Source organism: Erythrolamprus reginae, chromosome 6 (genome assembly GCF_031021105.1).
Source record: "Erythrolamprus reginae isolate rEryReg1 chromosome 6, rEryReg1.hap1, whole genome shotgun sequence".
NCBI classification, from domain to species: domain Eukaryota; kingdom Metazoa; phylum Chordata; class Lepidosauria; order Squamata; family Dipsadidae; genus Erythrolamprus; species Erythrolamprus reginae.
In genome coordinates this window covers 56,275,572-56,290,097 of record NC_091955.1, presented here as the reverse complement: position 1 = coordinate 56,290,097, position 14,526 = coordinate 56,275,572, and the positions used below count along the sequence as shown (strand labels likewise).

Sequence of the window (14,526 nt, the reverse complement as noted above, 5' to 3'; positions counted from 1 at the left end):
ATTCCATAAATATATGCCAAAATGCATAATTATTCACTGATCAAAACTAAAACTTCAATTATTATATATTTAACTATAATCTACCATATTATTTCAACTCTGCCCCACCAAAATTTTTAAATTAAAACTGACATTGTTGCTATCTATGATATTTTGTAATTCTTGTCTGGTGAGAAAATAATGCCTTAGACATGCTAGAAATGTTTTTTTAAAGTTTATTAATTTTTGTCCTCCCTTTCCATTCAAAAGGAAAATTGGGGAAAATACTTTTGGGGACATGAATGTAGGAACTGGTTTCTTATAGATACAAGATGTCCTTCCATAAAGATATAATTGGCAAAGAAATCAAGTAATACCAGATTATATTTAAGTATACCAATCAATTCAAATCCAATTGTGATAGCTTTACTTCATTATAACTCAGCTGTCTATTTTTCTAATACTAAACCTCATACCACAAATTTGCCATTAGAAAGTGCAAATTGCCTAAAATTACATGAAAATGTAGAAGGAACAAAAGTTCTAATGATTATTTATTTACATTTGTTATAACTATCCACCTCTAAAAGACTCTGAGTGGCATGCACACAAAAAAATATAAACACCATAAAACCAAATTCTGTGAATGTAATTATTTTTAAAGTAAAAATGAGGGTGTTTCCAAACCACCCAATATAAGCAAATGCAATATTTTTTTAACAATACAGTACTGACAACAGCTCAATGTTGTACCTTAGGAACTTCACTGTGAAACAGAGAAATATAACTAAGTAAGCCATTATTAGGTTTATTTATACTAATAATATTTTTTTATTAGGTTTTGGTTCTTTCTACTTACCTAGTTTCTGTGGTCCATGATCTGTATCACATCCTTACATTTTCATCATGTTTTTGGGTTCCAACAGCTCTTCTGAAGATTCAGGTCCAGAATAGTTTTTGCATAAACATGAATTTTTTTTGCAGCATTAAGATTGAAGTTGAACGACACAATTTACTGCTTATGAGAATACAATCCATCCTTCTTATCTCTTTTCCCACCCTTCTGTAATGAAGCTGTCACAGAACCTTACCAATTATTTCATTATATTTCTTGAATTGAAAAAATAGGTATTCTCTCTCCCTCCCTCCTTCTCATTCCACTTCTTACTGCAGAAAACAATTACCAAGAAGCAATGAGTGGAAACTAATAAAGAGAGAAGTAACTTAGAACTAATTCCTGACAGTTAGAACAATTGATCAGTGAAATGGCTTGCCTCCAGAAATTGTGAATGCTCCAACACTGGAAGTTTTTAAGAAGAAAGAAGATGTTGGATAGCCATTTGTCTGAAGTAGTGTAGGGTTTCCTAAACAAGCAGGGATTATTATTATTATTATTATTATTATTATTATTATTATTATTATTGTGACTCCCATATAAGATTGGGGGAATAAAATGGTGGTTTGTTTCAATTATGCATATTGTCCCATTGGCTGGAGATACGATAAGATAGATGATAAGGATTATAAATAGATAGATGATAAATGATATAGATGATAATAGATAATAGATAGATAGATAGATAGATAGATAGATAGATAGATAGATAGGAAGAAAGAGATGTTTTACTAATCATAGAGCAAAATAATAATATACCATAAATAAAATGAAAATATGAAAATAGAACAATAAAAAGCCATGCATCTAATAAAATGGATAAGTCATATTAAATAGCAGTAAATCACTGTGCAATATTACCAATATTAAACTGAGAATACTTGCAATTCAGCAAAAAATGACAACCCTTTTACACATTTGCAAGCAAAAGAAAATATTTTCCACCCCAACAAAGATATAGGCAATTTGGCATGAAATGTATTTCAAAATCTGTTTTCCGGAAACATAAATGGAAAAACATTAAGTCTAATCAATAAGCATTTGACTAGATGAGGTGGAAAAGTCATTGGTGAAATAATTAAGTAAAGTGAAAAATTGTCATTCCAAATCTCTTTAGCCCAAAAACTTATTGATTTGTTTCTTAAATGGCTTACTCAAGTATCCATATCATAAGGTTTCTTGGCCTTTTTTCCCCAAGAAGAAGCAAAGTTATCTATAAAAACGATTTAACATCTACACCAGGAGTGTCAAACTCACAGCATCACAAAGTCATCATGTGAAGTATTGGGACTTTTTCATTTTTTGCTAAACTGGATGGGGCCAGCATGTGACATATCTCACCAGTGGGCCACAAGTTTGAAAGCCCTGACCTACACAAAGCCACTGTAGAAGATCATATGTCAGTACAAAGTTAGGGTTTATCAATATGTGAATGATTTTAATATATCAACTTCAGGACAAAGTGGAAATACAGGTCAGGCTCTTCCTTAAGTCTCTTAGATCCTAAAAGCAGACTTAGAACTTATCATTAAGTTCAAAACTCATTGTGTCTGATAAGCCATCCAATGCCAGTGTTATTCCCTCTTTGGTTGTGGTTGTGATCATTCTTCTCACCACACATCTATGTTGAACATTTTGAGGTTATTATACTTTCATTAAGTATTTAAATAATTTAAATAATTTTTAAAAATTATAAACTTTTCCCCCAAATAAAACCTATCCTGAAAATAATCCTAGGCATGCTTTTTCTGCATGCACCTAATATCCCCAAAATAAGCCCCATTAAGAGCCTGAGCAGCTGGCTGACCACTCATTCCATCTGGCCACAAAGTGAGGCAGGGTGGTGGTGGAGCAGCCCCATGTACACTGCACTGGCTTATCTCAGGGACTCCGCAGCCAGGCCACCCATGCCCCAACACCTGTTTTGTGGTGGTATCTCCAGGAGCCATGTGCAGCAGGAGCCCACGTGACTGCCGGCCCACTTCTTCTGCTTAATTGAATATAGATATAGTAGATACACAGAAGTTTTGTTTGTTTGTTTGTTTATTTATTTAGTTAGTTAGTTAGTTAGTTAGTTACTTAGTCCAATACATAATACACATTGAAGAGAATAGATATGTAGTAATATAAACAAAGAAAAGAATAGAAGAAAAGATATAAAAGTACAGGTGGACATATTTGAAAGGAAGAAAAGAAAAATGAGATAAGGAGAGACAATTAGACAGGGGACGGAAGGCGCACTGGTGCACTTATGCACACCACGTTATATATTTTGTTTTGTTCTTCAAATATGCTTCCTTATAACAACGTTAAGGTAACTCTATATGTTTTATCTCCTTTAACAGAAACAATGCTGACTGCAAAGATGTATCTGACTTCTCTTCCTTTCTTCCTTTTTTTGATCAGCGGCATCTTCTGTCAATATGATTATGAGCCTGAGCCAGATTTTGGTTATCATTTTTCAATGTTAGAGCTATCATCTGCAGCCTGTGCACCAGAATGCATTTGCCCCATAACCTACCCCACAGCCATGTATTGTGATGATCTTAAATTGAAGAGTTTACCCATTATTCCTAAAGGAATCAAATACCTGTATCTCCGCAATAATTTGCTTGAAGGCATACAAGATAATGCTTTTGAGAATGTGACAGATCTGGAGTGGCTAATCCTAGACAATAACCAACTGAAAAGTTCCAATATTAAAGGCAAAGTCTTTGCCAAATTAAAGAATTTAAAAAAGCTGCACATCAATCACAACAATTTAACTGAAGTTGTTGGGCCACTTCCCAGTTCTCTGGATGAGCTGCAACTCACTCATAACCAGATTTCCAAAATCACCCCCAATACAGTCAAGGGACTAGTGAATCTGACTGTCATTCACCTACAGCACAATGAACTGACTGAAGGTACACTCTCTGGAGTTTTTAAAGGCTTAAAATCACTCTTGTATCTGGACTTGAGCAATAATAAATTGACTAAACTGCCTACCGGAATGCCTAATAATTTACAGATGTTGTATTTGGATAATAATCAGATTAGTGGTATTCCTGACCAGTATTTCCAGGGTTTAGAAGAACTGCTGTTTCTACGTCTTTCTCACAATAAACTGACAGATTCTGGAATTCCAAGCAATATTTTCAATGTCTCTTCACTTGTGGAGCTGGATCTCTCTTATAATCAGCTAAAGAGCATTCCGACAGTCAATGAGCACCTTGAAAACTACTACCTGCAAAACAACCAAATTGCCAGTGAGTAATATTTCCATTAAAAGAATAGAAGAGAGAAGGGTGTTAGAAATAATTAAATGATATTATTTTATTTAATTCTCATATAACCATTTCATCCCAGACTTTATGTTCATGCAATTGTTTCTAAGAGTAAATTCATATGCTTCATATTCCAGCTAGCAACAGCAGAAGTCAATAGATCCTACTTTCACTTCATGATGTGAAAGCCTTGTCTTCTGGAAGTAATAGTTTCCAGCCATTTTTTGATTTTGACTCATAATAAATTATGTTGATGAAGATAGTTCTAATTATGATAGCTCATCAAAACAGTTTGGTCAGGGTTTTTAAAACCTATCATTTACTTTTACTAAACAAATTCATATAGTTTCCACAATCTGCTATGTAATGCATTTTATTCATCAAGCATCATTGGTCAATTTTTAATAACTTAATTGGTTTCATGACAATTATTACCCCAAATTTTCAATGAAAGAAATCAACTTCACTTTACTACTACTACCACTTCTATTACTACTACCAATAACAACAACAACAGCAACAACATCTTGGTAAACACTATTCCCAAAGTTTGGATTACTATACATCTTGATGTGATCAGGAGGATTCCTAGAATAATAATAAAAGTAAAGCTTTATTTAGAAATACTTGAAAACAGGTTAGGGAACTAGTATAATAGTATGGTAGTTAATATAATATAACCATACTTCATTCTGTTACTCTCAACAAGAGATTAAATAAACATATTAAAACCTCATTAATATATCTCTTTCAGTAATAATTCAATGGGAAAAAATATGAAGCAAAAACTGGAAGTCACATATTTAATGATTGGTAATTTCCATAATCAAACAAGTGTAGCATAAAAGGAAAGGGGGAAAAAGAAACAGTTGAAGAACCAGTGAGAAGGACATCAAAACTTCTTCATATGTATATGAGAATAAATCACAAGAATAGAATAGAATAGAATTATGATTGGACATACAAGGAATTTGTCTTTGGTGTATATGCTCTCAGTGTACATAAAAGAAAATATAGATTTGTCAAGAATCATGAGGTACAACACTTAATGATTTTCATAGGATACAAATAAGCAATCAGGGAACAATCAATATTAATATAAATCGTAAGGATACAAGCAACAAGTTACAGTCATACAAACATAAGTGGGGGGAGATGGGTTACAGGAACGATGAGAAGACTAATAGTAATAGAAATGCAGCCTTAGTGAATAGTTTAACATTCCAAACCAGACAAGACAATAGATGCTGCTACAATTTTTTCCCATTTTATTCTGTAGTACTAAAACAAATACATACATTCTATTTCCCCCCCTCAGTTTCACATAGAAATTTTGTTGTTGGCACATCTTGTAACAAATATTTGTGGACATAATATTATAACTTAATTGAAGAATGACAACACTGCATGGAGACATCCAAAAGGGAGGATGTAAATTTATTTATTTATTTAGCTCATGCTTTTCAATGCCAAGGAAATCTACAAATTGTAGACACAATGCAGTCTTGACAGCCTAGGTTGCAGAACTCTAGTTGCTGGCTCTTCCAGACTCCTCTGCTGGTCTTGCCGCACCACACCTCGTGTTGTGATGCTTCATGTTGGCCAAGTCCAGGTGCTGTTTTAGCTCTCTTGAAATACAAATAAAGCTAGGTCTCCCCCCGCCCCCCCAAAAGTGGTATCTATTTACTTACTCACAATATTGAATTTGTTCAATATGCTTGGTGGGCAGGAGCTAGGGATTGAACAAAGGGAGCTCACTCTGTCTCATGGAGATGAGATCAAACTGTTGGAGTGCAGACCATTCTTGGGCAGCAATTCCAGCATCATTAAAGTTCTCTGCCACCACATCCTGCATAAGAGTGTAAAAATTACATGACATACAGACCAGACATAGATTAAATGTATCCTAGCTACAATAGGCACATTTCGCTATATTATAGCACAGTAAAACAAATAAAGCTTGTAATCAATACCATGAATTGGCATCGTAGCATCTGTTCATTTTATAGATTAAAACTAAAAGCTCTTACTTAGGTAATGATTTTGTCTTTTAATTTTTCAGGTGAAAGCTTTAAGCATAATGTCTGATATCTGGCTGCAATATAACATGTATATAACCTACAGCAGGGGTGGGTTAGGTTAGGACCAAATCACCTGAACCAATAGCAATCCTCTGGTGATGTCACTGAACTGGATCGACCGGTTCTGGTCCATGGGCGCCGCCATCTAGTTTTCTGATTTTTAGTGAATTTTCTTTACTGTTTGAAGTATTTTCCTGTTTTGTTGCTTGTAAAAGGAACCTCCCTTCCACCTCCGAGTCTATACTGACCTTTACTCCTTTGCCAGAACCACAGCTGATCAGCAACTAAGCTGTGTTTTGGGCTTATTCTAGCTACAGAACAGGTGTGCATGTAAAATTGCACCAGGGATACACACATGTGTGTGAGTGGAGCAAGCACCTGCGAAATGTCGCAATGCAAACTGGTGGTGAAGGTAAGTGGAACCGACCCCTGACTTATAGGAAATAGAATTTAACTAGCTGAGGAACCTAAAATGTACTATAACTCCTGACATTAGATAAATTTGGAAGTACAGTGTTCCCTCGATTTCTGTGGGGGATGCGTTCCAAGACCGCCCGCGAAAGTCGAATTTCTGCGAAGTAGAGATGCGGAAGTAAATACACCATTCTTGGCTATGGACAGTATCACAAGCCTTCCCTTAACACTTTAACCCCCTAAATTACTATTTCCCATTCCCTTAACAACCATTTACTCACCATTATTACTGGTACTCACCATTGAATAAGATACTTAGTGATCCTGATATTTATAAACATAATTATTTATTAACAATATTTTTTTTTGTTATTTATTTGCAAAAATTATTAGTTTGGCAATGACATATGATGTCATCGGGTGGGAAAACCCGTGGTATAGGGAAAAAACTGCGAAGTATTTTTTAATTAATATTTTTTGAAAAACCGTGGTATAGGCTATTCCCGAAGTTCGGACCCGTGAAAATCGAGGGAACACTGTATCCTACACTGATTGTGAAAGTTATATTCTAATATTATGTTATTTACATTACAGAATTTTCAATGCACAGCTTTTGTAAGGTTGTTGGGATACAAGCCTATTCCAGGATAACTCATCTGCGTCTGGATAGAAATAATATCACAAGAGCTGATCTTCCACAGGAAACGTACAACTGTCTCCGAGTGGCCACTGAAATTTCTTTGAAATGATTTGTACAACACTTCTCTCATGATGCTTTACACACCAAAGTAATACTTTAGTACTAAAACATCGTCTGGTCTAAGATCTTTTGTTTTGTTAATAAACAGCATTATTGTGTGGTGGTTGTTTTTTTAATGACTGTGAAGCAGGTTTTTTTTTTTTTTTGTAAAGCTAGAAAGTCCCATAGATTGTGGACAAAAATGTTATCATGCTTATTTTTTAGACTGTTTTATTAACACAGTTATATACAGCCTGAGTTTAAAAGGATTTTTTAAAAGCCCTTGTATATACTCACAATAAACACATACCACTATCCTTGTGGGTGTGAACGTCTACTCAGGTGTGCACAAGTCAGGCATTTTTTCATCAAGATAGTATATTTAGTACTTATCGCTGGACCAGGTATGTACAGTAGTTCATACTTCGAAATAAAATCTCTCCTGTTTTATACTTTTCATTACATTACATAAAAGAATTCAATATAACTATAGAAGTTCCATAAATTTAAAGGAAAATAAAATAATAAAGTATTACAATCAATATATTCATGTGGAGAATTGAGAAAATAGCAACATTTTAAAGTTTTTATTTTATTAACGCATTTTATTTTGTTTTATGAAGGTCAGTTTAAAACTTTAAAGGAATTGCTGTTTTACTGTAAAAATGTTAATAAATATTAATAATAAAATATTATTATTATAACACTGCATGCTATAATAAATGACTTTAGAAAATAAAAAGAGAAAATGAAAAATATGGTGTATATATTATTTGAAAAATGATTTTTAAAAAAATATAGATTGATGCAAGTTTTTAAAAAAAATACTTTGATGAATGAAATGTTACATTTGCATTAAATAAATTGTTTTATGCATTTTAGTTTTTAAAGATTCTTTAAACATTTCTAATGATTGTTATATCAGGCTTTGAATTCTGCTATGTCCTGGAGAATGATTATATCTGTAGCTATTCTCCAATACATAAAAACTGTAATTTGCAAATTACTATCATAAGAATTCCTAAAATTAATAAAATGCAGATTACAGTCAACAAGGAGAACATTTATGGCATAATTTGCATTACCAAATTGTATAACAGAACTGAACAATGGCACTGAAAAAATGACTTATGACCATTTTATAAGTTAAGGACCGTTTTTCCAATCTATGACCCTGTGGTCATGTGATCAAAATACAGATGCCTGACATCTGAATCATATTTATGATGATTAAGCTGTCCCAACTTTTGTAATTACTAAAGCAAAGTCAATAGGGAAGCCAGATTCACTTAACAACCATGCTACTAACTTAACAACTGTACAGTCATTTTAAAAGATGACAACTGCATTGCACATCCAGTGTCCGAAAACTGGATCTTTTAAAGAAAAGATTGAAGCCATCCATCAGAAATAATATACGTTTCCTGTAAGAGCAGATTGTTGGACTAGATAACCTCCATGGACTCTTCCAATTGTACAGTGTTCCTTCGTTTATCATGGGTGTTACGTTCCAGGACTACCTGTGGTAAACGAAAATCCGCAGAGTAGGGGTGCTATATTTATTTAAGTATTTATACACTATTTTAAGGCTTTATAAACCCTCCCCCACACTTTTACGCTACATAAACTTTTCCCATTCCCTTAATAGCCATTCCCACACTGTTCTGTGCATGTACTGTACCTTTACACTTACTGTAAAATTCTTTGAATTCCTAAGCCTACATGATGAAACGATGCTCCATGTAAAATGGCCAAGTGTAGGAACAGACTCAGAGATGGGGAAGCTGCACACAGACAAAAAGTAAACTGTACTGAGCCAATTAGGCTCTGGGATACAAAGCAGCACTCTCTAGTTCAGTGGTCTCCAAACTATGGCCCACGGGCCACATGCAGCCCGCTGAAGCCATTTATCCGTCCCGCGGGTGAGTAACAGAAGCACAGGAAGTGTCTGCATTCTGTGCTCCTGGCCACTGTTCCCTCTAGTTTGTGTGGTGAAGCAGCCACGCAGGCAAAAAACAAACTCTGCGCAGGTTTTTCAAACCCCGCACGGTAGAGCTGGTGCCATTTCTCCCACCAAACAGCTGATCTGCTGTCAGCTGGGAGAAACCCCCGTGAGCTCTGAGCCCTGCCCAGTTTCTCTGGCTGTGTCCAGGGACCACGGCCTGCCCACTCCTGCCGATATTCTTCCCGCTGCCGGGAAGAAACAGGAAACAAAAAAACCCAGGAAACAAGAGGCAGCGGTTGGATGGGCTTGCCACCTGCACACAGAAGTGGTGCCCTGGGGGAAAAGCGGCAGGCGTAGACTTGGGCCTACACCAAAGATGTCACCTCGCCCTCTCTCCACCTTTCCCGTAAGTTGACTTTCGGGGAGTCTCATTTTTTCAGCAGAGAGAGAGACAGAGACGCACCCCCTCAAGTTCATTCATCCTGCCTGCTTAGACTTTTTAATATTGGAATTGTTCATTGAAACAATAAGTGATCACATTACATGGGTCTCAGCTATGTGTTAAATTGAAAAAGCTTTCTCATAGGATATTTTGTGGGGATAAAAAAAACCACCTTCATAAAAAAACATCTTCTTATTTGGAGTCCTCTCATTTTTCAAGAATTCCCTCATATTTTTTAGACATTGGCTTTGTTAAAAGTTAAGCGTACTTTAAATACAGATTGATAATTTGGGTGTTCGCGACAGAGCATGGCGGGGCACAGAAGTTTTTGCGAGAGAGAGGGAAAAGAGAGAGAGAAAGAAAGAAAAGGGAAAGAGAGGGAGGGAAAGAGAAGTGGAAAGGAAGGAAGGAGGGAAGGAAGCAAGGAAGCAAGGAAAGATGGAAGGAAGGAGAAATGGGGGGACAAGGAAGAAAGGAAGGAAGGAAGGAAGGAAAAATGAAATTAATAGAGGGACAGAGGAAGGAAGGATTGTTTTGGGGAGGGGTAATTTAAAAAAAAATATCTTAACATACATTCAAACATCACAGTTTACCATCTAATTTTCCATGAATAAAATGCGGTATTTTGTTAATAACTAATATCAATCATCAAAAAAGTTGCAAAAGTTTTTTTCCTAATTTTGTCATCCAGTTACATTCATTTTCTTTTAATTAAATTCCCTCCTTAATGTTCCTTCAAAAACTACAACATCAATTATATTTCTAACTTATTAACCATTATGCCAAAGTGCTTCCTTCTTTATACATTTTTCTTTAAGCCAAGAAAGGAAGCAAGGAAAGAAGGAAGGAGAAATGGATGTTAACAAAAGAAAATTAAAAACAAAACATAAACATATATAATTTCAGACTTCTCCCCTGCCTCTAAAGAATACATTCCCATTTTGTTTTTTACTTTAAAATAAGGTATGTGCAGTGTAAATAGGGATTTGTTCTTAGTTTTTTTATAGTACGGCCCTCCAACAGTCTGAGGGATAGTGAACTGGCCCCCTGTGTAAAGCGTTTGGGGATCCCGGCTCTAGTTGGTCACTTCCCCATCAATCAACCAATTGTTGTTTACAATCTCTTGTAGGTAAGTAATGTCTCAGAAAACCTGCAAAGCAGCGAATATCCGCAATATATTTTTTCCATTAATATTTTTTTTAAAACCATAATGCACCGAGTCTGCAAAAGGTGAACTGCGAAGTGGCAAGGGAACACTGCAGTGATACATTGAAGCACCATGGCAAGAAAGGTCATAAATGGTCCCATGTAATTTCATATCGGTATATGATATTAATCTCATACTGCCTCCTTTGTCATTAATCCCATACTACTTCCACCGATTGCATCATTCTCCAATTATTTTTAATTTTTAATGCTATTCTGTACTTCCTCTGCTAGTTATTCTCTCTTGATTAATCATTGTTCATTATACCGTATCTTTCCCTCTTATGCTTCAAATATAACAAGTTCAAATTTGTTTCAATCTATAACATAATATATAATGTAATATATATATATATATATATATATATATGTGTGTGTGTGTGTGTGTGTGTGTGTGTGTGTGTGTGTTAAATTAAATTCTCAACATAAAATAAACAGAAACACATCTGTTAAATTTAATTCTTAATTAACATTAATCAATATCAATGCCATTGTGATTTTCATCATAACCAACCAGTCATTCAAAATCCCAAATTTCCCAAAATTGTATTTATTGCATCTATTACTAATTGTAATACTTTCCATGTCAGACTACCAATATGCATTTAACAATTTCTAATTTAATCCATCAACTCAAATATATTAGTTCTAACCATCTAATGATGATGATGATGAATCTGCATACAGACGGGAAGTTGAACAACTATCCTTGTGGTGTGACCAGAACAATCTAGAACTGAACACACTCAAAACTGTAGAAATGGTGGTAGACTTTAAGAGAAACCCTTCCACCCTTCCACCTCTCACAATACTAGACAACACAGTATCAACTGTAGAGACCTTCAAATTTCTAGGTTCTATCATATCTCAAGACCTAAAATGGTCACCTAACATCAAAAACATCATCAAAAAAGCACAACAAAGAATGTTCTTTCTGCGCCAGCTCAGGAAGCTCAAACTGCCCAAGGAGCTGCTGATTCAGTTCTATAGAGGAATCATTGAGTCTGTCATCTGCACCTCTATAACTGTCTGGTTTGGTGCTGCAACCCAACAGGACCGACACAGACTTCAGAGGATAATCAGAATTGCAGAAAAAACAATTGCTGCCAATCTGCCTTCCATTGAGGACCTGTATACTGCACGAGTCAAAAAGAGGGCGGGTAAAATATTTACTGACCCCTCACATCCTGGACACAAATTGTTTCAACTCCTACCCTCAAAACGTCGCTACAGAGCACTGCACACCAAGACAACTAGACACAAGAACAGTTTTTTCCCGAACGCCATCACTCTACTAAACAAATAATTCCCTCAACACTGTCAGACTTTCTACTAAATCTGCACTTCTATTCTACTAGTTTTCCTCATCATTCCTATCACCCATTTCCTCCCATGTTGACTGTATGACTGTAACTTGTTGCGTATATCCTAAGATTTTTATTAATATTGCTTCTTCATTGCTTATTTGACCCCTATGACAATCATTAAGTGTTGTACCACATGATTCTTGACAAATGTATATTTTATTTTATGTACGTTGAGAGCATATGCACCAAGACAAATTCCTTGTGTGTCCAATCACACTTGGCCAATAAATTCTATTCTATTCTATTCTAATATATTCCTATATATAATCTATTATATGTTGGAAGAAAAAAATCATTATATAATAAACAAGTAGTGATCAAATAACTAGGATTAACTCATTTCAACCATTGCTAATTATAAATTTTTCCCTCTAGCAATACAAATATTTATATAATAATTTTAGCTTTAATCCATCAAGTTAAAATATTACTTGTTATCATTCAATACATTCATAAATGTATTTAATTATAAATTTAAAAAATCATTATATATAGAAAACATAATGATCAAATAATAATCAAATAGCCATCAACCATTTTCTTTATGATGCCATCTTCTTAGTCTTAACTTCCCCTTCTTTTTTTCCTTGTAACTCTTTACCCCAACTTCTTCCCCTCTCTTTTTTTTTCTTTCTATATTATTCAATATAATACTTAATATGTCCATTTTTTAAAAAAATTAAATTTTCTCCCCATTTATCTCCAGTCTTCTCTTCACATTTTTCCTTCTATTCTTCTCTGTTTCTTCATCCTCCTGTTCTTCTTTGGATTCAAAAAATTCAATGTAGTCATTAATCTGTCCATTCTAATAGTTCCTTTTGTTTTTAACTCCATTGTTGTCTGTGTCTTACTTCATTCTGATTTTCTTTTTCTGGTTTCTTCTCCACCTTGTTGTTTTGTTTTTTACTATTTGCAATCAAGTTATCAAAACATTCACTACTCTCCAAAATTTCTTCACTACTCTCCAAAATTTCTTCAATTCCTAGTTTAAATCTGTCTTTTCATTTCATAAAGCATCTCTTTAGATTTTCATCATAGTCCTTTAAAAAAGTCTTAGATTCCTTTAGATTCATATTCCAAAACTTTACCGTTCAACAGTCTTCACTATCAATCCAGCTGCCAGCAATTATCTATGTCAGAGCCTAGAAAAGTCATGATGTTCCCAGTCCAAGGTCAGCCGCAGTCCAACCACCAAAATTTTCCAGAGTAATAGTTTCTCCAGCCTACAGATGACACTCCCACTGGCTCCCCAAGTCCATTCTTCCTGTTAGTAAATATACTAAAGTATTTTAAAACAATTCATATTAATTCAGAAATTTCTTAGCTTCATAAATTGAAATTGATTCAGGATAACAGTATTTCCAAGAGTTCTCAAAAGGTAGGTTTAACTATTGCTTTCTTTAGCAATTCTTTTCTTCTATAGCCTTCTGTGCTAAATAGCAGCTTCTGGTTTGTTTGTTTGTTTGTTTGTTTGTTTGTTTGTTTGCTTGCTTGTTTGTTTGTTTTTGGCAGTCCAGCTCAATGTATACTCTCCATCTTGTTTCTCCAGCACTTTTCCATTCCATTCCAGGTGACTTCCCATCGAAAATTCCATTCTATCAGTCTGTTTGTGGGCCAGACAGCTTATGGTAAGCCATTTTCTGGTGCTGCCAGTCAGGAGTTCTTTATCAGCTCCTGGAGGGGTTGCCACCCCTCCCAGATTGCTGATGGTATCTCCCTTCTTCCATGGACAGAACAGATGGGTTGTATTTTACCCTTTTCAGACTCCGCCTAAATTTGATTTGAGGCAGCAGCAGTATTACATGCCCCATGCCAGAATATTATGATTACATAACAGCTTCAGACAACAGTGTGACTAGGTTTCCCTCCCCCCCCCCAAAAAAAATGCTGAATCACATAAGATCTGGCAGCCAGTTACCATCTGACATTGTTTACAACATATTGTCCGATCCACTCCTTTACTGAATTTGCTGTGGAAATTAAAGCAAGCAGTTTCAAGTCCGAAAGATACGTTTTCTTGCATGTTTAAAACATTTAGAATCAAGCAACTGAACAAATCAGCACTGAAAATACAACTCACCTTTGTCAGTTCGCAGATTGGACACCACTGCTGTTGCGAATCTATTTTCTGAGTATATGGTAAAATGTTCTTTGTGTTTTGTGGGTTACTGTTGCATTTCTTTGCAAAATTT

General features: G+C 35.0%; 1 protein-coding gene across 3 annotated transcripts in view; it reads left to right on the top strand.

Annotated features, from left to right (window-relative positions):
* Window positions 1–8,130, top strand: part of LOC139169521 (lumican-like) — a 29,539-nt gene extending 21,409 nt beyond the window's left edge. For all 3 annotated transcript variants that reach the window (XM_070755810.1, XM_070755813.1, XM_070755816.1), the window contains 2 exons: window positions 3,220–4,122; window positions 7,230–8,130. In XM_070755810.1, the coding sequence (XP_070611911.1) occupies window positions 3,220–4,122; window positions 7,230–7,384 (1,058 nt within the window). In that variant the 3' untranslated portion in view covers window positions 7,385–8,130. The remainder of the gene's footprint in view (window positions 1–3,219; window positions 4,123–7,229) is intronic.
* Window positions 8,131–14,526: the final 6,396 nt, after the last annotated feature.